Source organism: Aquarana catesbeiana, linkage group LG07 (genome assembly GCF_042186555.1).
Source record: "Aquarana catesbeiana isolate 2022-GZ linkage group LG07, ASM4218655v1, whole genome shotgun sequence".
NCBI lineage: Eukaryota > Metazoa > Chordata > Amphibia > Anura > Ranidae > Aquarana > Aquarana catesbeiana.
In genome coordinates, this window is record NC_133330.1 from 304,483,780 (window position 1) to 304,510,344 (window position 26,565).

General features: G+C 41.6%; 1 protein-coding gene across 1 annotated transcript in view; it reads left to right on the forward strand.

The window, feature by feature from the left end:
- MCOLN2 (mucolipin TRP cation channel 2) overlaps positions 1-26,565 on the forward strand; it is a 122,609-nt gene that overhangs the window by 8,019 nt on the left and 88,025 nt on the right. Inside the window, exons 2-4 of the mRNA XM_073593627.1 lie at positions 16,312-16,474; positions 19,061-19,234; positions 24,576-24,726. Of these exons, the coding sequence (XP_073449728.1) occupies positions 16,312-16,474; positions 19,061-19,234; positions 24,576-24,726 (488 nt within the window). The remainder of the gene's footprint in view (positions 1-16,311; positions 16,475-19,060; positions 19,235-24,575; positions 24,727-26,565) is intronic.

A 26,565-nucleotide genomic window follows, 5' to 3' on the forward strand; every position in this document is an offset into this window, starting at 1 on the left:
TATTGCCTCATATAAAGTCCCAACCCCAAATCCTTATTCAAAACAAGCAATATATTCCATGTCTCGTACAAGTTGTGGGGGGAGGGAAGGCACTTTTTTTTTTTTTTTTTTTAATAGGTTTTAACTGTGCTGATGGGACTGTTGGGATTTAGGGCAATTATCTTGAGTCCAGCTGCATAAAAATGTTCCCAGCTACTTTGCAACTTTGTGGTCATCGCAGCTTATTGATGGTTATTGTCATGGGCGTAGCATAAGGGGTTGCAGGGGTCACAATCGCAACCACGCCCCTAGCTCCAGGGGGCCCCTGCAGCCTTCCTGTCATATTATCATATACTCCACAAAGTCCAGATCCGATCTGCCCTAGGGCCCCACAGCCACGCTCCAGTACTGGGCTTCCACTTTGCCTTCCACAGTCCACACCCCTCTGTTCCCATTGGCTGGGGAGAAGCTGTGAGCCATTTCCTGAATGGAGAGGAGCACGGGGTGAGAACAGCCCAGGATGGGGAAGTGTCTGTGCTGTGTGCTGGTAACATGCAATGGTAAACGAGCTCAGCGAGGCAAGAGGAAGAGAGTGCCGTCCTGTAGCCATGATGGGACCGATGTCACTGGTGAGGTAAGACGCTGCTCAGTGTCTCCTAGTCACCAGCTGGGATTCTTTGTACCCCCCCACCCGGAGATGTCTGCTTACCCCACTTCTCTGACAACTGGGGAAAAAGACACACACCTGGTTGCACCCCTTGTTGCGCCCCCCCAAAGCCCCCTGACCACCCCCTCTTGGATGCTATGCACGGCTGCTGAGCTCCTTTCCCATTACGGCACTCTATACTGCTCCTCCTCTGCAGGCCTGAAATCACATTCCTTTACAACACAGTCAGTCAGCCACGATCTGCACAGGGTGTATCTGCCTACTGCAACTACACTGCTGTTCTGACCAGAGAATTTCACAGGTCAGAAGGGCAACATAAAAGCCAGATACACCCTGTGAAGGCTGATAGACAGGGCTGGAATCACATTCCTTTACACACAGTGAAGTGGGGGGGGGGGGGGGGGCTGTATAAGTGCTGGGATGGGAAAGGAGCTCTGCCAAGTGACCTGCCAGGGGTCCCTGTCCTCTGATGTAAGGAGGAACTCTGGGAACTCAAAACTCTTAAACCACTTTGAGTATCTTGGCATGCGGTGGGTGTATCTGCACACACGGTGGTAGTGGGGGGGGGGCATGTAAACTTTTGCATCGAGGCCTACAAGCTTCAAGCTACGCCTCTGGTTATTATCTGTTAATTATGCCCTCAAATGGGCTGTCCAGTGTTGACTTTTTTTTTTTTTCATTTTATTTATTTATTTATTTATTTATTTATGGTAAATGTGATCTAGCACTTTAGCATTATGAGACACGGGTAACCACCTTTATTGGAAGCTTTTCTGAAGATCTGTTATTTTTAGAAATGTAAAGTAGGTGTCCCTTAGATACAGAAGAGACTTTGTTTAGACCGAAGTTCAGACTCCATTGGCCAGTCACCTTCTGTTACCAGTGAGGTATCCGGCCTGCATTTATAATAATATATCTACGTTGCATTTACACAAGATGCCTCTTTATTCTTTGCCGTCAGAGCAGCGCCTTTTTGTTTGCATTAGAGGGCGGCGAGGAGAACAGGAGCCACATCGGGACACGGTGGGCATACTGGTGCCTTTCATCTGCCTGAGTATGTATAAACCACAACCACACATACCTGGGAGCCTAGCTATTCCCAATAGAATCCCTTGTATTAAACGCTAGCTGTGAGGCCTCAAAAACATGGCAGATTACTGTGTGTGTATAGTATTATATATTCTTTATCTCCCTAAATAAAATCCATGAATGCCCTTTAATTTATTTCCTTGCAGTGGGGGGTCATTTTCTCTGTGTAGGCAATGACTTGGCACCATAGAAAATAATGTATATGCCAATTCTGTCCACTAAATGAGTGGCGGCACAGCCACACTGGCTCTCCGTTCCTTGTTCACATTGTTTTTTTTTTTTTTTTTTTTCCTACTTAGCCTTTATTCTTTTTTGTAGAAGGTGGGGACACATAGGGGTCTGTTATATGGTCAGTTTAGATACAAAGTTACTCTTTAAATTGGGCCTGCCTTTGAAGTAGATTTAAGCCCATTCAGTAAAATCACATATAAACCTTAACACCATACTGTAACTTCAAAATGTCTGAAGCTTTCATTAACCCTTTCATGCCCAAGCCTTTTTCTGACTCTTGTTACTTACAAGTTAAAATTCTTATTTTTTGCTAGAAAGTTACTTAGAAAAAAACATGATCTTTTTAGCACTTAGCAGAGACCCTAGAGAATAAAATGGCGATCGTTGCAATATATATATATATATATATATATATATATATATATATATATATATATATATATATATATATATATATATATATATATATATATATATATAATGTCACACTGTATTTGCGCAGTGGTCTTTCAAATGCAATTTTTTTTTTTTTGGAAGAAATACACTTTAATGAATTTAAAAAAAAAAAACGTAAAGGTAAGCCCAATTTTTTTGTATAATGTGAGAGATGATGTTACGCCAAGTAAATAGATGCCTAACATGTCATGCTTTTAAAATTGCACACGCTTGTGGAATGGCAACAAACTACAGTACTTAAAAATCTCCATAGGCGACGCTTTAAAAATTTCTACAGGTTACCTGTTCAGAGTTAGAGGAGGTCTTGTGCTAATTATTGCTCTCACACCAACGATCGTGATGATACCTCATGTGTGGTTTGAACATTTTTACATTTGCGGACGTAACTTGCGCTTTAAAATTTGGAATATTTTTACACTGTCCCTTTTTAAAAATAAATTCTGATCACTTTTATTGTCACAAGGAATGTAAACATCACTTGTGGCAGTAATAGGCAGTGACAGGTACTCTTTTTATAGAGGGATCTGGGCCCAAATCTCTCCTTTGCAATTAAAAGCATTCAAAATGCCAAGTTTGGCAGTTTTGAATACTGATCCTTTTTTTGGTGCCTTTAACTCGTCAGTAAACCTGAAGTGATGTCATGACATCGCTTCTGGGTTACTAGAGCCGAGACCCGATCAAGTTCGATTCCGGCTGGTCGCTTGGGTCTCCCGGTGGGATGGGAGAGCTCGGGCGAGCCGCAGAAGGCTGCTTGTAATAACAGCAGTGCTGTGATCAAGGCAAACTGGAATGCGTGAGCTCCTGTATATCTTTAAGCACTCCTTCTTCCTTTTTTTAAATTTTTTTTATGCACTAATAAAGAAGCAACAAGCACGTCTGGAGTTGCTGGCTCTATTCTTTGAATTTTATGTTTGCTATGGGGGCACACAGAGAGTGGGGGGGAACCGAAGAGGAGGAAGTTCGGGGTCGCTCTGGCAAAACCATTGCACAGAGCAGTTAAGTTTTATAAAATAACCAATCACTTTAAGCCTTAAAGTTGCATGTGCCTGTGAAATAGTGAAACTTTGGTACCCAAAATTCTCCATAGGTGATGCTTTAAAAGCTTTTACAGCAGTGGTTCTCAACCTTACTAGTGCTGTGACCCCTTGATAAAATTTCCCAAGTTGTGGGGACCCCTAACAGTAAAATTATTTTCGTAGTGTGGTTTGTCAGCACCCAAGGCAAGACAAGTCATTTGCGCCCCTAACCCACGGAAATTTAGCTTTCCCTGAGTCCCTTCCACTCATACAGTATTAAAACCCCTTATGGTACATTTTAAGATGTACCACTCTTTCTCTTTGTTCTCCTTTCTTTCCCTTTTATCTCTCTCTATCCTAATTTCTTGTTTGTTTCCCCATCCCTCTCTCTAGCCATCTTTCTTGTTCTTTCTCTCCCTTTTTCTTTGTTCCTCCCCCTCTTTTCCTCTCCCTTCCATGTATTCTCTATTTTTATTCCTCTCTTATTCCTTGGCGGGGAGTTGGGATGAGTGGCAGTGCTGGAGGGGAGTTGGGATGAGTGGCAGTGCTGGCGGGGAGTTGGGATGAGTGGCAGTGCTGGCGGGGAGTTGGGATGAGTGGCAGTGCTGGCGGGGAGTTGGGATGAGTGGCAGTGCTGGCGGGGAGTTGGGATGAGTGGCAGTGCTGGCGGGGAGTTGGGATGAGTGGCAGTGCTGGCGGGGAGCTGGGATGAGTGGCAGTGCTGGGGGGAGTTCTGATCAGCCAACTTAGGTGCCCTTGATCAAGGTCATCTGCTGATCTGAGAACTGTAGTGGGAACTTTTAATGGCAACTCTAATCACAGGCAGTGTTACTGTGTCTCTGGCTTCACTCTTTCGCCAGCTCTGTGGTGTCTCGTAGCAGTGCCACCTATGCCGAAATCAGGAGATAGGGTCTCCTCTAGCCTCTCCCACTACACATTCCTCACCAGTCAGCTGACCTCTAGTCTCTGCCCCCCATCGATGCCATGAACTGAATGGGTGGCTGCGAAGAGGCTGAGTGGGCGGCCACGGGCTCCAGGAATAGCCCAGCTGGGTGGCCGCGAAAAGGCTGGGAGAGCGGTGTATGCTTCAGGAACAGCCCAGGATTGGGTGACCCCTAGGAAATCTTCATTTGACCCCCAGGTTGAGAACCACTGCTTTACAGGCTATCTGTTTAGAATTAACTGTGAGCTGTGACCCTAGAATGTTTAGTCTCACATTTGTATTAGGGTGTGTACAGAGGTGATGGGGGTGCTTTTTATTAATCTTTTTTTTTTTATCCTATTTTTATTTATTTTTTAACACTTTGTACAATTTTCTTTACTTAACTTTTATTTTTATCACAGGTAGGCTCACAAGCCTTATTTTCTGATTGCATAGGCAGGTGACAGGCTCTCTTCATGGACATCTCGGGTTCTATTAGACCCTTAATACCTCCCCTGCCTTCCTCTGCAGCTAATCGGGCACAGATCATGCTGGATTAGCTGCTTCCTCAGTGACAGTAGCCTGGGAATGGCAGCCGTAAGCCTGGAAGTGTTAATTCATTTGTTCCTGGGTTCGGTAGAGTTTCCTCCTGCTCTCAAAGCCCTGTCAGGAATGGGAATGCTCAGAAACTGCGATTGGGGGGGGGCGTACCCTTAAAGCACAGGTGTCAAACACAAGGCCCGTGGCCCGAATCCGACCCTCCAGGCCATTTCACGTGGCCCTCGCACCTCTCCTGCAGCTGCAGGAGAGCTCCAGCCCTCCTCTGGTCCTCCTCCAGACCCCTACTTTCTGCTTTCAAGCAGTGCATCCAGCTTCTTCCCAGCAGCAGCATAAGGAAAGGGGATGCACTGTGATGTTAGGGAGAGTAGGGGACTTAACTCCTGATGGTGGGGCGGCTCTTGACATCTAATGTAAGGGCAGGGGATGCGCTGGACATCTAATCTTACAGATACAACCGGCCCTTTTGAGAACATTCATAATGCTGATGCGGCCCACGATGAAATTGAGTTTGACACCCCTGCCTTAGGGCCTTGTAAGAGCGATCACTTTTTTACCAGAGAGCCATTCGTACAATGGCCACCGTGAGCTTGCTTGAACCCCTTGAATAGCGGGACGTTTATAAATGTACCTTGGTAGACAGAGGATTGAGAGCGTGGTTCGCTTGAGCTGCCAAAATTCTATCAAAGTGATCCCATCTATGGCTGGGTTCACACTAGCTGCGGCCGCGGCTCACAGCAGGGGGTCCGGTCAGATTGCCTGAATTTGGATCTGAAATGGAGCAGAAGACCAACAGGACCCTTTTCCAGTGCAGACTGCGACAGTTCCGGAGGCCTGTGGACCGGCTCCATTGAGAGCCAGTCACGCTCACCTGTCATGAAATTGGATACGGAGAAATCCTCATGCAATTGGATACGGAGAAATCCGCATCCAATTCGCAGAAGTGTGAACCCAGCCTGAGTCCTCATGCAAACTGGGTGTCTAGTCCCAGTCCTTTAGACCCTGGTGTTTAGGTGCAGACAGAAGACAATAGGGACACCATGACGTTTGTACTTCTCAGCGCACCATCCAGCCCTGTAGCTTTCAGCCTGTTATAGAATATCACAGGTTACCAGCTTTGTGGCTGGATGGTGCGCCTGTGCCTTCCACCCACACCTAAACGCCAGGGTCACATGCCCAATGTGTATGTAGGAAGGTGCAGTCTACTTTCCCCACTACAGGTGGCATCATCCACAGCAGTACTGCAACTGGAGAGAAAATCAAGAGGAACACAGTTGGATGCTGCTACCCTACGTCATGGGACTCCGGCGTCCATCTTGGGTCAGGCAGAGCTTATTTAAGGCCCCGTCTCTCAAGCATGGCACGCATTTTGCAAGTAGGCAGAGTAGGGCAAGGTACCCCATCTGTTGGGGACAGAACTAGCATTAAGGAAAGGTTCCTGACGAGGGGGGGAAAGCGTAGGTTTACATCTCTTCTTGACACCTTCCCTATTTGGCAGTAGATTGCCAGGCGGCATTCAGTCCCCTCTCAACACTCGCTATCAGTCCGGCTTGAATCTGCTTCTTTCACGCTGCTGGAAACTGAGTGCTACTGGCTGGGTAGCCTTTCCACCGAGTGTTTTGTGAATGATTATTGTATTATAATAGAATTCAAGTCTTCATTGCACCTGCCTGTGTGAATTATTGCCACTGCACCACACCTACATGCATGAGGCTTAAAAGAGTAAAAATATTTACAGGTGAGTGCAGCAAAACTATCACTTCTCACTATAGATTTTATTAAAATAACACATTTTTAACCGCTTGCCGACCAGCCGCCGCAGTTATACTGTGGCAGGTTAGCTCGGCTTCGAGAATCGCCGTAGGTGTACGCCGGTTCATGCCTCCGGAGGCACGTGCGCACAGATTGGCCAGCGGGGGAGCCAATCAGTGGGTCCAGAGGAGACTATGTCCACCGGCTGCTCGCGATCGTTCCCCACAGACACAGAACGGGGATCTGCCATAGTAAACAAGGCAGATATTGGTTCTGACAGGCGATCACACCATGATCTTGTCTTCCTGCTATGCAGGAAGACTGATCTGTGCTGTCCCAGGCAGCCCATCCCCCACACAGTTAAGGCCTGTACACACGATACAAAAATTGGTAAAATTCGTACGACAAAATGTCTGACGATTTTCGGATCGTTCGTATGCTGCTTTCGATTTTTTGCTTTTTCGTCAGATAAAAGCAAAATGTGAACGCAACGTCTGATTATTTATTTTCCTTTCATTAGCACGGTTTTCGTACGAAAAAAATCGTAAGAGCAAGACTATGCATGATCAGAAACGAAAGAATACATACAAAACTATTCAACACGTCACATCACTTCTGAAGTTGTGTTCGGTCGTCCGAAAATCTGATCGGGTGTACGAGGCTTCAGAAACACACTGAGGGAACACAGTTAACCCCTTGATCGCCCCTAATGTTAACCCCTTTTTTGCCAGTGTCATTAGTACAATGTCAGTGCATATTTTTAGCACTGATCGCTGTAATAATGTCACTAATTTCCAAAAAGTAACAAAAATATCAGCTAGGTGTCCGATCTGTCTGCCGCAATGTTGCAGTCCCGCTAATAATCGCTGATCACCGCCATTACTAATAAAAAAAATAAATAATAAAAATGCCATAAATCTTTATCCTATTTTGTAGACGCTATAACTTTTTTGCACAAACCAATCAATATACGCTTATTGGGTTTTTTTTTTTATGTTTTATAGCCAAAAAAAATAAAACTCTGAAGGTGATCAAGAAAGCTCTATTTGTGGGGAAAAAAAGGACCTAAATTTTTATTTGGGTACAGCGTCATACTACTGCGCAATTGTCAGTTAAAGTAATGCAGTAGCGTATCGCAAAAAGCGATACGCCACTGCATTATGCCTAGTAAATCCTTCCGGGGCTGAAGTGGTTACATTTTTATGGTGGGTTTTTTATTTTTTTAATGATCTAGAGGGGGGACCTGGGGCAATTGCCCCTTTATAAATCTGGCAGTTGTCAGGGGCCACCGTTAAAGCTCCTCCATTCCTTATGTTGCCTAACACTGCTTTAAAACCTTTTTTCTTTTTTCTTTTTTTTTCTGGTTGTGTCAATGAATATGAATACAAAGCATCTGCATAGTAAAGTAGTTAAAAAATAGGCCAAAGCTGGTCTATGTTGGACAAACACAAAATTATATTATAATATAATATACATAATAGATAGATCTGACCGTCAAGACAATGGACGCATGCAATGATTGCCAGGAAGACAAACAAATGCCATACGTCTATGCGGAATATCCGGGTTGGTGTATTCATGCACACTGTAGTTTACCTTTGCACAGATTGTAATCTTTCAAGTCCTTCTGCCAACCCTGTGAGGCTGTTTTGTTCCTTCCCTCTTCCTTCCCACTCTCATAAACTGGGCACAGGCGAAAACTAGCTGTATCTGCTGTGCAAACACCTTGACTCTTCCAGACAGTGAACACGACAAGTTTTTTTTCTCCTAATGATCCTCTCCCCAGTTCCCGATCCTGAAGATGGACATGCTGTTTGTGGAGTAAGTGTAAAGATGTTCTCATACCTATTGATGTTGTCGTCCAATCAATTATTCAGCGTGACTAAAATAATTGAATCGAATAAGAATCGTAAACCACTGAACTTAAATTTGATCCCTTTTTTTTTTTTTTTTTTTTTTCTGGCACGTTGATTGGCTTTGGCCTAATTTTCTCAGTTGAATAAGTATTCGCGTGTGTGTCAGAAAACAAATCATATTATAGATTGATTTAAATGATTTTTTTTTTTTTTTTTAATTTTGTGATGTGAAGTTGATACTATATGTGTTGTAGTGTACGATTTTATTTCATAATGAATCGCATTGTTTGTGATCGTTTATACCTAGATAGATCACAAATCAATACATGTATGGCCCCCATAAGAGCCAACCATAGTTTAAAGGTCTTGTCTGCGTGTGTGTAAGGATTCGACATGGCCATGTTGCATCGGCAGCGTCCTGCTGGTGTTGTTTCCTTGTAGGCAAGAGATTCTGCAGCGTTTCAGCCTGCAAGGTTTCCATGCCATAGCAGCAGATTAGTGGTCTCTATAATGATACTGTTAATTTGCTACCTATGTATGTATATATGTGTGTGTGTGTGTGTGTGTGTGTGTGTGTGTGTGTGTGTGTGTGTGTGTGTGTGTATGTATGTATGTATGTATGTATGTGTATATATATATATATATATATATATATATATATATATATATATATGTGTGTGTGTGTGTATTTATTATTATTTTTTACGCACTTTCAGCAGCTGAGTTATTCACTTACTGAGCATGCCGCTTTTTATCTTTTAATCTTTGCCTATGTTCCAGTTTAAGCTGGTGCCGTGACCACTGCCCTAGGTCTCCCTGTTTAAGGCCTGGTTCACACCTATACATATATTTTTTTTTTTTTTTCAGTTTTGAAGAAACACACAACAGTCCATTTAACATGGTTTCCTATGGATGTAATTTGCATTTTGTGGAAAGGACCAGGGACTTTTTTCTGGTTTTTGGTTCCATAGACTTCCATGGATAAAAAATGTGTATTTAAAAATGCAAAATGCACCTAGAATATGCAAACTGCAACCTGCATAGGTTTAACCAGGCCTTATGGTGGCTCTTCCTTTGAGCCCCTTTGTACAACACCTTTGCAGACATTCCAACCTGCAGAAACTCATTTCAGGGAGGTGGCACTTCGCGCTCACAACCCCCCCCCCCCCGCCACAGCAACAATTTATATTTTTTTAAAACCCTTTTTCAATATTTCATTCGCAGTGCTTCTGGGGAAGGGGGTTGGGGGTGGGTGGTATGTGGACGGTGTCAGTAGTAGTTGTGTTTTTTTTAAATGATTTTTTTACAATTTAATTTGTTTTTAATTTTTTGTTCACAATGCTTTTTGGGGGGCGGGGGTTGGGGCAGTGGACAGTGTTGGTGGGGAAGGGGAGAGTGGTGTCAGTAGTGTTTTATTTATTTTTTTCACACTTTCATTTTTTTTTAGAATTTTTTTTTTTTTTTTTTTTATATATTTTTTGGGGGCCTTTGGTGAGATGTCAGGGGTCTAAACAGGCTACTGACCCTTTTGAGACAGACAAAGAGACTGAGGACACATTCCCCAGTCCCTTTCTCAGCACTAAAGATGAATGAACAGGAGACAGAGGCTCCTATTCATTTATAAACTGAGCAGAGTAAACACAGTTTACTCTGCTCATTTATCACAGGACACAGGAGCAATCTCGCTCACTGTGTCCAATTATTAGTTCCCCCCGCAGCCGGCTCCCCTCTCCTCTCCCACTGGCTGTGGGGGGAACTAGCAGGGGCGGAGAAGGACATGAAGGGGGCCAGAGGAGAACGGGGGTAGAAGGACGACACAGAGGGGGCCGGGGGAGGAGCAGACAGAGCAGCTGGGAATGATCGGTGCGGCTGGAGGGACAGCTCTGATCACCGATCTCCCTGTATAACTTTTTAGCTGACAGGGAGGAAGAGAAGGAGAAGCGGCTGTCAGCTAAAAATCAATACAAAAGAGATCGGTGATCACAGCTGTTCCCAGCTGCGCTGATCATTTCCGGGATATCGGGAGGCTCTTGCGGGCGTGCGGGAGCCGCAGCAGAAATGCGGGAGTCTCCCGCACCTCGCGGGAAACTTGAGATGTCTGTCTTTGTACAACTATATGCTCACTGCTGCTGTTAAACTTAGGTTTTTGTGAGTTTAGGCATTTTTATTTTTTTTTTTCTGCCCTTGAACTCTCCTAATGTTATCCTATGTGTCCATGCACACATGGACCTTTTTAGTAGTTTAGTAGCAGGGGAGGTTAGATGTTTTCTGGACGTCATAAAATCGCATTCATGAGAGGGAACTTTGACCCACAAAAAACTCTCAATGCTGCTAAACGTGCCTAGGCATGAGTTTATTTCAGAAGCCAGAATAAATTAAAATTCTGGCCAATGAAATAAATGCCCAAACTTCAAACTCTGCTAAACGCGCCTAAACTGGTGTGAAAAAATGCAGTTTAGGTGAGTTTATAATGCTGATTTTCTCCTGTCATGGGGTGTGTGTGAGGCCTAAGGAATGTACTATACTTGAAAATGGATTCCTGTCACATGCCAGGATGGAGAAAACTTTATGGAAATTACTGTATATGTGTGTTTAAATAAAAGAAACACCATGAATGTACTGTGGGGAGGGAAAGTATTCAGACCCCCTTAAATGTTTCACTCTTTGTTATATTGCAGCCATTTGCTAAAATCATTTAAGTTCATTTTTTTCCTCATTAATGTACACACAGCACCCCATATTGACAGAAAAACACAGAATTGTTGACATTTTTGCACATTTATTAAAAAAGAAAAACTAAGTATTCAGACCCTTTGCTGTGACACTCCATATATTTAACTCAGGTGCTGTCCATTTCTTCTGATCATCCTTGAGATGGTTCTACACCTTCATTTGAGTCCAGCTGTATTTGATTATACTGATTGGACTTGATTAGGAAAGCCACACACCTGTCTATATAAGACCTTACAGCTCACAGTGCATGTCAGAGCAAATGATAATCATGAAGTCAAAGGAACTGCCTGAGGAGCTCAGAGACAGAATTGTGGCAAGGCACAGATCTGGCCAAGGTTACAAAAACATTTCTGCTGCACTTAAGGTTCCTAAGAGAAAAGTGGCCTCCATAATCCTTAAATGGAAGACGTTTGGGACGACCAGAACCCTTCCTAGAGCAGGCCGTCCGGCCAAACTGAGCTATCGGGGGAGAAGAGCCTTGGTGAGAGAGGTAAAGAAGAACCCAAAGATCACTGTGGCTGAGCTCCAGAGATGCAGTCGGGAGATGGGAGAAAGTTGTAGAAAGTCAACCATCACTGCAGCCCTCCACCAGTCGGGGCTTTATGGCAGAGTGGCCCAATGGAAGCCTCTCCTCAGTGCAAGACACATGAAAGCCTGCATGGAGTTTGCTAAAAAACAACTGAAGGACTCCAAGATGGTGAGAAATAAGATTCTTTGGTCTGATGAGACCAAGATAGAACTTTTTGGCCTTAATTCTAAGCGTTATGTGTGGAGAAAACCAGGCACTGCTCATCACCTGTCCAATACAGTCCCAACAGTGAAGCATGGTGGTGGCAGCATCATGCCGTGGGGGGTGTTTTTCAGCTGCAGGGACAGGACGACTGGTTGCAATCGAAGGAAAGATGAATGCGGCCAAGTACAGGGATGTCCTGGACGAAAATCTTCTCCAGAGTGCTCAGGACCTCAGACTAGGCCGAAGTTTTACCTTCCAACAAGACAATGACCCTAAGCACACAGCTAAAATAACGAAGGAGTGGCTTCACAACAACTTCGTGACTGTTCTTGAATGGTCCAGCCAGAGCCCTGACTTAAACCCAATTGAGCATCTCTGGAGAGACCTAAAAATGGCTGTCCACCAACGTTTACCATCCAACCTGACAGAGCTGGAGAGGATCTGCTAGGAGGAATGGCAAAGGATCCCCAAATCTATGTGTGAAAAACTTGTTACATCTTTCCCAAAAAAACTCATGGCTGTATTAGATCAAAAGGGAGCTTCTACTAAATACTGAGCAAAGGGTCACTTAGGACCATGTAATATTTCAGTTTTTCTTTTTTAATAAATCTGCAAAAATGTCAACAATTCTGTGTTTTTCTGTCAATATGGGGTGCTGTGTGTACATTAATGAGGAAAAAAATGAACTTAAATGATTTTAGCAAATGGCTGCAATATAACAAAGAGTGAAAAATTTAAGGGGGTCTGAATACTTTCCGTCCCCACTGTATATATATTTAATTCTTTTCACTAATCTTTTCATAGAAAATTTTAAATTTGCACCGAAAGCTGCCAAAAAGAGGCATAAAACAGTAAAACCAAAACAATATGCACACAGATACATAGCCAATGTTTGGCCATGCAGGGCCTCAGAAAAAAACAAGATACCGATGAGGCACTTCACAAAGTTACCAATTGTGCAAAATATACCAAAAATAGAAAGAAAAACATCAAAACAAAACACCAAAAAGGGTATAAACAGTAACATCCCCATTTGCTCCTTAACACAGTGATGGCGTAGCTTGAATAAGCAATCATAGGCAAGTATATTGGACTGGTTTTAACAGCAAAGGGCCCCAATATTGGTATGAACTTTAAAGCGGTTGTAAGCCCTCATGTGTGTTTGTACAGAGTAGCCCCGATCCTCAAATTCTGGGGTCCCCCGGCGGCGCTGCTGGCTCCTCCCCACATAGAGTATCCACGTTGGAGAAGGCTCTCCTAAGGTAGACACCCGTGCGGGCGCTCTCCCAAGTCCTGATTCTGTGTACATTCACACGGAATGCAGGACTCGGCCCCACCCCCCCGGCGCCCGCGTCATTGGATTTGATTGACAGCAGCGGGAGCCACTGGCTGTGCTGCCATAAATCTATGCAATCAAGAGCCAAGACAATGGGCAGAGAGGTAGAGTGCGTCTCCGACGAGGGAACAAATGGGCTCAGGTGAGTAAAACGGGGGGGGGGGGGGAATAGGATGCATTAAGGGGAAAAAAAACACAAGCGTTTACAACCCCTTTAAAACGGACTTTGCCAGGAAGGGAGGGGGGGTGAGTCATAAGAGGGTCAATGAGAGCTTCAGAGTTGGAAGAGTGCCTCTGTGTGTCTGTGTAAATCCAGGAAGCGAACAGGCAGCAGCTTCATCTGCCCATGGGTAAAATGGATGCAGCCAGACTCAGAGGAGGGAGATTTCTGCAGCATATTTGGCAAGTACAGAATCACAGTTTATATAAAATATGCAAAGTGGCTGGAGGGAAGCTTCAGAATGGCAAAAGATGTTTTTTTACAAATTATGTGAGCAGACTGCAGTTCCTCTTTCATTTATACACAGAGCACTTAAAGATGCAGAAAATGGCGTGGACTTATGGAGAATGCTATTATAATTTAAATTTTTACCTAAAATACACTTTACTTGGTCCAAGTGTTATAGAATAGAACACTCTGTATATACATATATGTAGGCTGAAAACCCACTTGATTCCAATTTTATTTGCTTGGGAGATATTCGGTATGAGCGAGAGGTTCGTTTATTTTATCGTGGTTTTTAAATGCCATGCATAATAAATATTGTGGAGGAATTTTGTGTTAAAATGTGGTAAGGAGATTTTTTTTGTTAGATGCATTGGGTTAGGAGAGTGTTCAGTTTATAGCCAAGTGTGTTGAGCATTGTGAGGAGATCACCAAGTAAACATGGACAAAAAGTAAAATAATGCAGTTACCACATCTAAGGTCTGGTAAGCTGAATACAGTAAAACCTTAGATTGGGAGCATAATTTGTTCCGGAAACATGCTTGTAATCCAAAGCACTTGTATATCAAAGCGAATTTCCCCATAAGAAATAATGGAAACTCAGATGATTCGTTCCGCAACCATTTATAGTTCTTCAGTTTATAGTCCATATAAAAAGTTTTATAGCAATGTGACCAGGTTGTGTAACCATAAAATGTCCATCCACAAATGGAAAAACATTGAAAGGATTGAGTTTCCTCTGAGTGGGACTTTTGGAAAGGGATAGATAACGCAATGAGGTATGAGAGTAATATAAAAAGTATATAAGATTTTATTGGAAAACATAAGTTTAAAATAGTAAGCACATATATACACTACACATATCAAAAAACCATAATTGGGTACTGGACAAGACTATTCAGACAATGGCAGTTCAAAAAGGACAGCTGATAATCGCAAGGATCTGGTATGTTGAAGGTGAACATAGCAGACAAGACCCAACGCGTTTCGAAAATGCTATTTCTTCATCAGGGGTGTATGCGATTTTGTCGGAGAACCTATAAACGTCTGCAATTAAAACAAATGAACACAAATTGAGTGCATAATGTTGATTATCTACAAACTAATAGGTACGTACGTGGTCACATCGTACTTTGCATTATAGTGTATTTAAACACTGACCTTATGAGCTGTGTAGTTCTAGAATAGATTTCTTATCCAGGATCTAAATCCTGGTATCCTGGTATGTTCACCTTCAACATATCAGATCCTTGCGATTATCAGCTGTCCTTTTTGAACTGCCATTGTCTGAATAGTCTTGTCCAGTACCCAATTATGATTTTTTGATATGTGTAGTGTATATATGTGCTTACTATTTTAAACTTATGTTTTCCAATAAAATCTTATATACTTTTTATATTACTCTCATACCTCATTGCGTTATCTATCCCTTTCCAAAAGTCCCACTCAGAGGAAACTCAATCCTTTCAATGTTTTGCTACTCGGGATGTGGGATAGTTTAGCGGGTACTCAGTGACATTTAGCACTTTCTTCAATTATCCACAAATGGAAGCCTCCACAAGGGGATTAGAAGCAAAATCCAGCAAGAGCTACAAAGGAGTAAAGAGAAGAGAGGCGCCTCTAAGTGTAGCAATATGGTTACATTTAATGAAGGTACAACATTTAGCAACTCACATGGTTGATGATTAAAAGAGGCACATCTAAGTATGCAGGCATCCGGGGTAAAGCTGTCCACATAGACCATCCTCCGCACCACCAGCTCTCGCCGCTGTCAGTCTGCAATCGTGACCGGGAAGACTACCCTGCAGTAGAGCGATCTGAAAGCGAGGCTGGAAGCGCTCACGCAGCGTGGAAGGGATGACGTTGATGGCGGTGCGGGGGACGGTCTATGTGAACAGCTTTACCCCGGATGCCTGAATACTTGGATGTGCCTGTTTTTAATCGTCAACCATGTGAGATGCTAAATGTAACCATATTACTACACATAGAGGCGCCTCTCTTCTCTTTTATACCCAGTTGTGACATGACGCTACTTGTATATCAAGACATCGCTTGTATATCAAGTCAAAATTAATTTAAAATTTTTGCTTGTCTTGCAAAGCGCTCTCAAACCAAGTTACTCTCAAATCAAAGTTTTGCTGTAATTACTTTTTATTAAGGGTTTAGAAACTTTAATTCTTGCCTTTTTTGCTTGCAAAGTCCACATGCCATGCCTATCCACCGCGGTCTCCTTGACCACTTCTTCTGCTTTGTGCAATGAATGGGTTCTTGTCCCTCTCCGATGATGGTACCTTGCTTTGCTCACTCTGTGGTCTATAAGCACCATATTTGACTTCAGTTCTGCTTTAGGGAGTCAAAAACCTACCGATCTTCACTGCAAAGACTCTGTAATGTGACTGTTGGCATTAGTTGTAAAAACAAATGTGATTTCAGTGCTGTAGAGAACTAAGTTTACATGTGACCAAATTTAGTAAAATTCTATAAGATTAAATGTTTATCAAATACTTTAATTATTGCTATTGTTTTTTTTTTTTGCAGAGTTTCTTCTATGGAACAGGAGGAGTCAGAGAGGGAAGGTATAAAGTTAAAGGAAGATCTAAAGTTCTATTTTATGAGCCCATGTGACAAGTACAGGGCTCGACGCCAGATGCCCTGGAAACTTGCTTTGCAGGTTCTCAAAATCGTTATGGTGACAACACAGGTGATAAAGTTATGACTTCTTTCTCATTTTCTTGCTTATGACCAGCAGACTCCTGCTTTGGTGGGTGTTCCAAAACCATGCATATTCTGCTGGTATGTGCAGACTTCTTTGTGAAATAGACAAATCAATGTTTGTGTCAAACGCTGATCCCCGGCTAATCAATTAAAAGGGAATCGGTCTTCTCAATAACTTTGCAGATAAACTGAACATGGGCATACCTGTGGGACCCCCATGGAAACTGAAAATCACTGTAGGTTCCCATCCTGTGCATTATGAAGACTCCCCTGCAACATTCAGGGAACACTTTGTAGTTATACAATTAATTCAAATTGTTCTCTGACTGGATGAGGAAGAGGGGTGTGGTGTGTCATGATCTCCACCTTATCCAAAGTGTTCTCTGAATGGCGTTCCACGTTGAATCCTGAAGCTAGTGGAGACCACAGGAGTAGCAGAGCCTACTCCAGTGGTCTCCAGGTTCCACTGGGATCCCTCAGGTTTGGCACATACATACTTTGATCCAAGCTGAACCAATGTAATTATGTAAAAGCTGCCATACCTAAACTTCAGCTTTAAGATGTTGGGAGTATGTATGTAGGAATTTGTGCCTATTCAGCCAAGAGTATACAGTGCATTGAAAAAGTATTCATATCCCTTTTAAAATTTTCCACATTTTGTTATGTTACAAGCAAAAACGTAAATGTATGTTCTTGGGATTTTATGTAATAGATCAACACAAAGTGGCACATAGTTGTAACGTGATAAATGGTTTTAAATTTTTTTTTTTTTTTTTTTTTTTACAAATATCTAAAAAGTGTGGCGTGCATTTGTATTCAGGCCCCCTGAGTCAATACTTTGTAGAACCGCCTTTCACTGCAATTACAGCTGCAAGTCTTTTGGGGGATGGCTCTACCAGCTTTGTACATCTAGAGGGTAATCAAAATATCAAACATGTGAAATGTGATCTAAAGACAAAAATAAACTTGATAAAAAAGTAAAAAGTAAATATTGACAAATACTCAAAAAATAGTGTTCATTTGTAATAATGGAGGACAGCAAAGGGTCATAGTAAGTCCCAAGAATATGTGATGCAATCCAAATGAGTGACAGTCACTGTAATCTTAAATAAACATCAAAGTGAGTGATGAGTGACATGAAGAATCCACCACCAGAAATACCAGTCTCTTACCGGAAAGATTGAACTTGTACAAGCGTACACCTGACAAGTCAATCAAGCTTGGAGGTAACTAAGAGGCACCTATTCCTTGCATAAGCTGCAACCTCCAGGTGGGCGTTCCAAATGATGGATTCAGCAGGAAAGATGTAAAGTCAATCCAGAGACAGATCAACCAAACCATGGGAGTAAGAAGGAAAAAATGGGGCACATAGTGTAATTCCGTGAGAGATATTTATTAAGAACAAAAACATAAGAATTACACTTACATTTTCCGATAAAATAACAAGTGTTTCAAAGTAGGACAGTAACTGTGGACCAGCAACGAAAACCGACACGTTTCGCCTAAACAGGCATCATCTGGGGTGCTGGTCCCCCACAATCACTGTCTATATATAGATATCAGGACCCCTGTAATGAGCAACAGCCCTGGCATTCGTTTCTAGCTAATCTGTGTACACGTCCGGGTTTGGGCATGATGGCGCCACCACGTGCGTCTTAAGCCTCGTTCTGAAAACCGGAAGTGTGACCTGACTGTGATGTAGACTACTTCCGGGAATAGAGACAAGATGGCGCGGCCGCTTGTGTTCCAGGCCTCATTGTGACCAGCCAAAACAGGAAATAGCCATATATAATAACAAACGGTGTAGAAGAAAGCCCAGGGATGATAATAATATGAAGGGCATATTAAAGAAAAATTATGTAGACACAACAAGAAATAGGCATAAGTATTATGTCCAACATAATTAAAAAATTTTAAATAAGAATTTTTCATTATTGATAAATATACCCTTCCATGGAGGGGGGGTGCTAAAACTACGGGGGACTCTCGTCTGGAAACGTACTGGATATATCGGCTCCTAACTCACTCCCCATATGGTCTTAACATAGAGTAGGACATCAACACCTTTATTAACCAGGGTTAATTTACTCCTGTACAGACCTTTCATCCTAGGTGCACATCATTGCTCTCTTTTTTTCTTTTTTCCTCAATACATTTTCATAAATTCTATTTTTATCACATACATACCTTTTATGTATTTAAATTCACTCATACATACCATAAGGTTTATCAATATTATGTGCTTTCCATTGTAATACTATCATAAGGGCAACCAGTGTGAGCACCAGCTCTGAGTGAAAAAAAAAAAAATTACATATACATATATATATATATTCATAAGTGTCTGCTGATGCTATAATAAAATCATCCAGAGCGTCTTGTGATACCCATGAAGCTCCCTGAATATTGCTACACAATTTTTAAAAACCTTAACTGGTCTACAGCCAATATTAAGGAATCCCATTGCACTTTGGGACTAAAAGCCTGAGAACATTGTAGTCTTAAAATGTGTACCCTTGTAATGCATTGTCATTCTTCTGATCGAATTGTTTTCTTCTTTTTTTTTTTTCAGCTGGTTCTGTTTGGGTTAAGCAACCAACTAGTGGTTTCCTTCAAGGAAGAGAACACAATGGCCTTCAAACACTTGTTTCTCAAAGGATATACTGGCATAGATGAAGATGACTACAGCCTCACAGTTTACACTCAGAAAGATTTCTACACCAGTATGTTTTATGTGGTTGACCAGGTAAATAAGGTGTGATGTACAATACTGTAAAATACTTACTATTGGAGGTGCATGTACATTACTGACATTCATAGTTCAATAAAAAGGCTCCTGACGTACAATTTTAGAAATTCTTGTCCATGTCAAAAGTTCTTGTTTGGGACCCAAAAGGAATAGGGTAAAAGAAAGAGGGTTCTCATCAGGGCTGGAAAGAAAGGGCTGTATGAGTGGAGGGGGGTTGAGCAAGGCAAGCGATACCAATGAAAGCAGACCCATAAGCTGACCATACACTAGTAGATTGTAGCACCCTCTCCTAGTCAGGCTAAATGTAGTTTTGGCCCTGCTGCACTCATTAGGCCAGCAATCTATTTTCTAGGTCAGGCCATGTTTCCCTAAGCTTGGTATTTGATCGCTCCAGTCTGCCTCTGAAAAAAGCTTCCAGAGATGCAGTAGAACAGGAAGGTCAGGCACTGAAGTTATACATTTTTATCTAACCTGTTTGGGGAGCTTGTTCAGAGATTGTTGTGCACCAGGGGCTACTGGGAGGTAGCCAGTGTATTGAGGAGCTGCTGCTATGCCTCAGCATGTGCTTGGCTGAGAGCCCGGAAGAACTTTGATTTAAAAACATTTGCTGGAGGGCATCACATGTGGAAGCTGGATAGATGACAGCTGTCCTTGGACTATGTGAGTAGGGCCTTGATCTAGGACCTCAGGTGCACATGTGCTTTGAGGATTAATGCCGGAGGTTGCTGTAAGGACTGGAACTGCTCATATAAAGCTTCAATTGGCTGGATATCCCCTCTACCTCCATCAAAGGTTACTGTTAAAGGGTTTTTTTCTCAAGAATCTGTCCTGTATCTGTTTTGGAGCATTCTGCACTCTCATGCCTCTCTCCTGTTTAAAGCGCTGCAACAAATCTACAAAAAGACATCCCTAGACTGAATCTCTTATTTTGTCGGTATGCTTAGAGCTGGTTTCTGGGCCTGGTAACTTCTGAACTGGTAAGGGAAACCTGGGTCATTCTCAGCGGTGCCTCCGAGGTGAGCGCTACATTGAACAAAGACTTGACCAATGCAATTTGTGTTGCAGGAACAGCAATCTGCTCTTATATTTTCTGAACAATTCTGTATGCATTATACCTTTCTATCAAGCAGGTGGCACTGCAGTTTTATAATGTATATTCTATGGTAATGTAGTAAGAGGAAGTGTTTGCTTTCCTCTCTGTGCACTTATTTGTTGATCTCTTCCTGTTCTATGATAAAAGGCAAGTATTGTATTTCTCCACAAAAGTACAGGTGTTCTGCTGCATACAACAAGCTTCCAGCGCATAATGATTCAATAATCTGCTAATAGGTTTATGGGCCCAGTGCACCCAGGAAACCCAGCAGCACCCAGGCACTGAAAAGAGAATTCTGCAACTCAGTGAGTACAGCAAATTTTTGAGTACCGTATGCAATCAACTGAAAGATGGCAAGCGGTTCAGATGTGAAGTTTGCATATAGCAAAAGTAAAGCTGAACAATGCCAATTACCAGCTGTGGAAGTTGGATGACTTGTGGCAAGTGCTTAATACAGACAGACCCACAGACGGAGGACTGGGATAGGAAGGATAGACAAGTAAAAGCGATTATAAGCTTGCTAGTGGAAGATGATCAGCTTATCCACATAAGAACAGAGAAAACGGCCAAAGGTATGTGGACTTCAGTACAAAAACTGCATGAGCATTCAAGTCTAAATGGCAAACTGTTTTTGCTAAGAAATCTGTATAAGATGAGACTAGAAGAAGGCCAACAAAATGTGTGACCTCTTGAAAGCTATCATAGAGCAACTACGCGCCATCGGAGAGGACATCAAAGATAACCATATTGTTGCCCTGCTCCTTTAGAGCCTTCCTGAGACCTATACTGCTCTCTTTAATGCTTTAGAAACCAGACCCAAGCAGGAGCTGATGCTAGAATATGTCAAAGGTAAATAAATTGATGAATATGATAGAAGGAAAGAAAATGCACACCGTGATAACAAAGCTCTTATGATGTACAAAGGCACAAAGCACAACAAGAAAAGCAGAGCCTGTTTTCGCTGCAAAAGGACCGGTCACCTAAAAAGGGACTGTTCTATCTGGAAAGCCGAGCAGCGGAAGCTAGAGCTATCCACAAAAGAAAGTCAAAGCCAACCTTTGCAGGAGTCAGAACAAGAGGTGGAACTCACGATGCCTTAATCAAGTTCCTCACCAGATCCTGATGAACTGCCTGAAGTCAGATGATCCACTTGGACTACAAAGGGGATACCACCCCACAAGCTGTCATACATTGTCAAAACACCCAGCATACTTGAACCAACATCCTGAGAAAACTGCCAAAACCTGAAGCCAATAAATGGAGAAAGGCAGCAGAAGAATAATTAAAGTCACTTCAAGAAAATAAAACCTGGACACTCACAGAGCTCCCTCCTAACTGCAAAACTATAGATAGTAAGTGGACTTTCAAAGTAAAGTCAGACACAGAAGGGAATATCTACAAATGCAAAGCCAGACTAGTTGCCAAGGGTTACTCCCAGAAACTTGATGAAGATTACGATGAAACATTCACTCCAGTCGTAAAAACACTCCACCATCAGAGCGCTTCTTAGCGTTGCAGCAGGAAAGGGCATGGAAGTGAAATGCCTAGACGTTAAAAGTGCTCTCCTATATAGAGACCTTAAGTAAGACCTATACATGAAGCAACCACCAGGGTTTGAGCAAGGAGACAACCTTGTGTGTAATCTTCAGAAGAGCATCTACGGTCTTAAAATACTTACCAGAGAGGGATTCTCAAGAAGTAAAGCAGAAGACCCCTGTCTCTACTCCAGGAATCAATAAGACAGATGGATATACATACTTATCTATGTTGATGACATTCTAACTTGTTTTGAACTAGAAGGGGATTACAATAAGTTCACAAACTGAAAGAAAATTTTGAAATCAAAGAGCTAGGGAACATTAGCTACTATCAGGGAATCCAAATAGAGGGAAGAAGATGGCAGTTATTTTCTCAACCGATCTCAGAAAATCTCTGAAATCTTGGAACAATTTCATATGCAAGATGCAAAGGAAGTGAAAACTCTTATGGAATCAAACTATCTACCCAACAACTATATGTATCGCAGAGCAATTGGTAAGCCTCTATATGTTGCCACTGTGACATGACCAGACATGGCCGCAGCAGTGGGCATACTATGCAGGAAAGTCTCAGCTTCCTGTCAGCCTGACTGGAACGCAGTAAAGAGAGTGATGCAATACCTCAAAGGAACAATTCAGATGAAGTTACTGTTACCAGCAACGTCCAATCCAAAACTGGTTGGATATGTGGATGCTGATTGGGCCAGGAACTGCACAGACCGCAAATCCACAAGTGGATTCATCTTCCAGTATGAGGAAGGAAGCATAAGTTGGTCTAGTCGAAAGCAAGCAACTGTCGCTCTATCTTCAACTGAAGCAGAGTACGTTGCAGCAGCACATGCGTCTCAAGAAGCGATATGGATTAGTCAACTTTTTGTGGACATTGGGATAGACATGTCAAAACAAATTTCCATTTTTGAAGACAACCAGGTATGTATAAAGCTTATGCAAGCAGAAAGGGTCCATTCTAGAACCAAACACATCTACGTCAAGTATCGCCTACTGAGGGACAATCAAGAGCAAGGTGTTATTGACATTCAATACTGCCATTAGGGGAGATGACTGCCGATACACTCGCCAAACCTTTGTTGAAGGAACATCATAATTATATCCAGAAGAAGCTGAATGTAATTTGGCAAAGCACATGCTGTTGAGAAGGGGTGTTGAAGGAAAAAACAGCAATCTGCTCTTATATAAACTGAACAATGCTGTATGTATTATACCTTCCTATCCAGCAGGTGGTACTGCAGTGTTGTGTATTTATGGTAATGTAATAAGAGGAAGTGTTTGCTTTACTCTTGTGCACTTGTTTTGTTCTTTCTGTTCTATGATAAAAGGCATGTAATGTATTTCTCCACGAAAGTAAAGGTGTTCTGCTGCATACAACAAGCTCATAATGATTCAATAACTTGCTAATAATTTGAAAGTACTTAAAAATTGAATTTGCTTTTAACATTCAATTTTGGTATGTATTGAATTTCCTGAATGAAAATCCTATACAGGGTTTGTTAGAGATTCATATGTTCAAGGAATAATTTTCCATGCTGCTTCACATGTTCACGCCACTAGGCTTTGAAAATGACTTTTGATTTGACCCCACTAACAATTAGAAATTCAATGAATGTTCCGAAAATGAAAATTTTATAACAAACTTCTACTGGTGTATGGCCGGCTTTACTTCTATTGCTAATCATTCTATCCCTTAGTAGACACACCAGACCTCATCCAAAATCCAGAAATCCAGCAGAAGCACCAGACCTCAGTCACGAATTGCGTCTAAGGTGCTGGATCACTTGTTCTAATAATTCCAATTACATTTTAGGTCTGGCCTACAAAAAGATTTCCTTTTTTTTTTTTTTTTTTTTTTTTTTTTTTTTTTTAGGCTGCTCTTCAAGAAGTATTGGCTGGTAGTGTAGTATGGGTCTGTGGTAGACTGGTGTGGAAGGAAGATAGTATCAGTCCTTTAACATCTACAAGCTGTTACATTTAATAAAGCAACGGGACTCGGGGTTCAAAGGGTTTTCTTTATCAGGGCTACAAGAAGACAACATAATATATACAGTACAATAATCGTTTTTGTTTGGATTGTAAGAATAGGATATGCATATACTGTAGTCGGTGTGCCAAAGAGTTATTTTATCTTATTGGATAGAATAAATGATGTAAAAGAATATGTAAATCTTGTATTCATAACAGTTTTGAGTACAAATCTGTAAAGGCAACAAAAATAAAAGAAGAAATGAAAATTTTATGGAATTATAAAAAATTGTTCAATAAACTGGAATGTACCTTTTTTACTGGAACTTTTTGAAAGTCTATTTTTGCATTGTCCTCTCCTCCTGCCTCCCACATGTGTCTGCTCAGTTCTGTTTTTTGCTGGTGCCAAGCAATTCATTGAAGGGTGGGTATGCCTACACCCAGAATTCGGAATTATTCAGGGGACTGTGCTGGTGAATTGTAACAGTAAAGGTATAATCTGGTTATTTACGTTGTCTGTCTGGCTGCATATTTGCTTTCAGCAAGAAGAAAAAAGATGTCAACCAGTGATTTATCCTATAAAAATCTACTCCAAAGCGAATCATCAGTTGTGTGGGACCAATTTTAAGTCCTTCTTTTTTATTTATTTTTCTTGTACAAACTTACATTTTGCAAAGACAATGTTTTCTTTACTGTTGCTGGTCTTTTATTCCTGTCTGTCTTTTGACAGTACCGTCACATTGGCAATCTTTCACTTGGCACGGTCAGCTATGACAATAATGAGAAGAGGAAAGGGCTGAAGATCTGTAAGCAGCATTATCATAAAGGGTCCATACATCCATCCAATGACACCTTCTATATAGACCCCACTGTGGAGACAGGTATTTTATGTTGGTTTACTGGTGTCCATATGCCTTCCCACTCCATCAAAAAATGTTAAATTTTTGGATAGAATGGGGAAGTATTTGAGCATCGCTCAGTTTTTCATTGCTATGTGTCACCATCAGTGAATGTTCTTGGCACTTCTGTCCTTGAATCTAAAATAGGTAGTGGAAATCTTCCCGAAATTAAGGGACATCCCTCCTTTTGACAGTCAGAACAGGTGTCCTCAACGGAAGATATTACCTCTTCTTCTCATGTTCTAGTGACAGCTGTACTTATTAAGTATCCTTTTTACTGTCTTATCCCTTGGAAATGTCTAACAGGGCAAATGGTGAGAAGAAGTTTCCCAAATGGGGACCCAGACTTTGACAGACATTCAAACCCAAGTCTAGAAAAAAAAATTGGCTGTAGATCTCTTAGAGCACTGCTTTGGTTCAGTAAAACTGCCACAGCTCCAAGATGCTTGGTTTTTCTTTAATGCTCACACAATCCATGGTTTACTGCAGCCTGACCTTTTTGAAGCACCTACTAACAAACATTCATACATATACTATTGTAGAAGAACCCAGAACGCTATCTTGTGCGGGGGAAATATAATTCAAGTTCATTGAATGCATATATTGTGCATGGCCACTTAACAGAAGAGTGTGCTACATTTCAGGGATATATTTATATCATTTTCCCTGTCAAAAGAAGTTTATTGAGTATACAATGTTATAAAGATACATAAAGTAAGTTTACAAGGATCTATAAAGTAAGCTCATTGTTTTACAGTGGGGTTTATATAGGTAAATATCATGAAATTTCAAATATTAAACATTGGGTTCACGTAAACCTAAATTAAAGATATATCATTTCCTTAGTTACTTTTGTAGGTATTTAAATGATTTATACCTACTATACATATTGTTTACAAGTAGAGTGTATATAGGTCAAATAAATTCTGATAATGAGCTTTAATAATAAGGTGGAGAAAAGGAAAGAGAAAGAAGAAAAAGGGTTGAAAGGTAGAGGTATGGTCCACAAGGTTGTCCCGCTCGTCAGTTTTATTCTTTTTAGTTCTCTTTGAAGCCTTAGAATGGGTGTCTCTAAGTCATTTAATCTGTTACCATGGCAACAGGACAGAGTCATTGAAGTTTGACAGGAACTGTTGTTTTATCCAAGGATGCCAAAGTTTTTCAAATTTTGGAATTTGATTTTGATCGATGGCTACCATCTTAGCATGGGACATTGTATTATTCATTCTGTGAATTGTTTCTGCTAGTACCAATGTAGGAGATTTCCATTTACTGGGCACGTCCACCATATGTGTAGATATGTGCCTATTTCTGGGCATCCTCGAAAACAAAGAGCTGAGGTATTAGGTGAATATTTTGCCACTCTAGCGGGTACAAGGTACCAGCGAGTTAGGACTTTATAATTTGTCTCCAGTGCTAAGATGTTGGGTGAAGATGACTTAGATGTGAGCCATATGTTAGACCAGTCCGTGTCTTCTAAAGTTCGTCCCAGGTCCTCCTCCCACCTCTGAAGGTAAGAGGGTCTATTAAGATTTGCTACTCCATATAATTGATTATAAAGTGATGAAATTGTACCTTTAGCAAATGGATCTTTTGTACAGATTGATTCAAAAATGGATAATTGGGATAATGGTGTATCCCCCTTTAGGAATGATGTATAGAAATTTTTGATTTGGAGATATCTAAATATCTCAGAGTTTGGTAGATCATATTTTTCTCTAAGCGATGGGAATGAAAGGAATGATTTAGATGCTATGAAGTCATTTAGTGTCTGAATGCCTGATGTTGTCCAAGCTTTAAAAGAATTTGGGTAGATCCGTG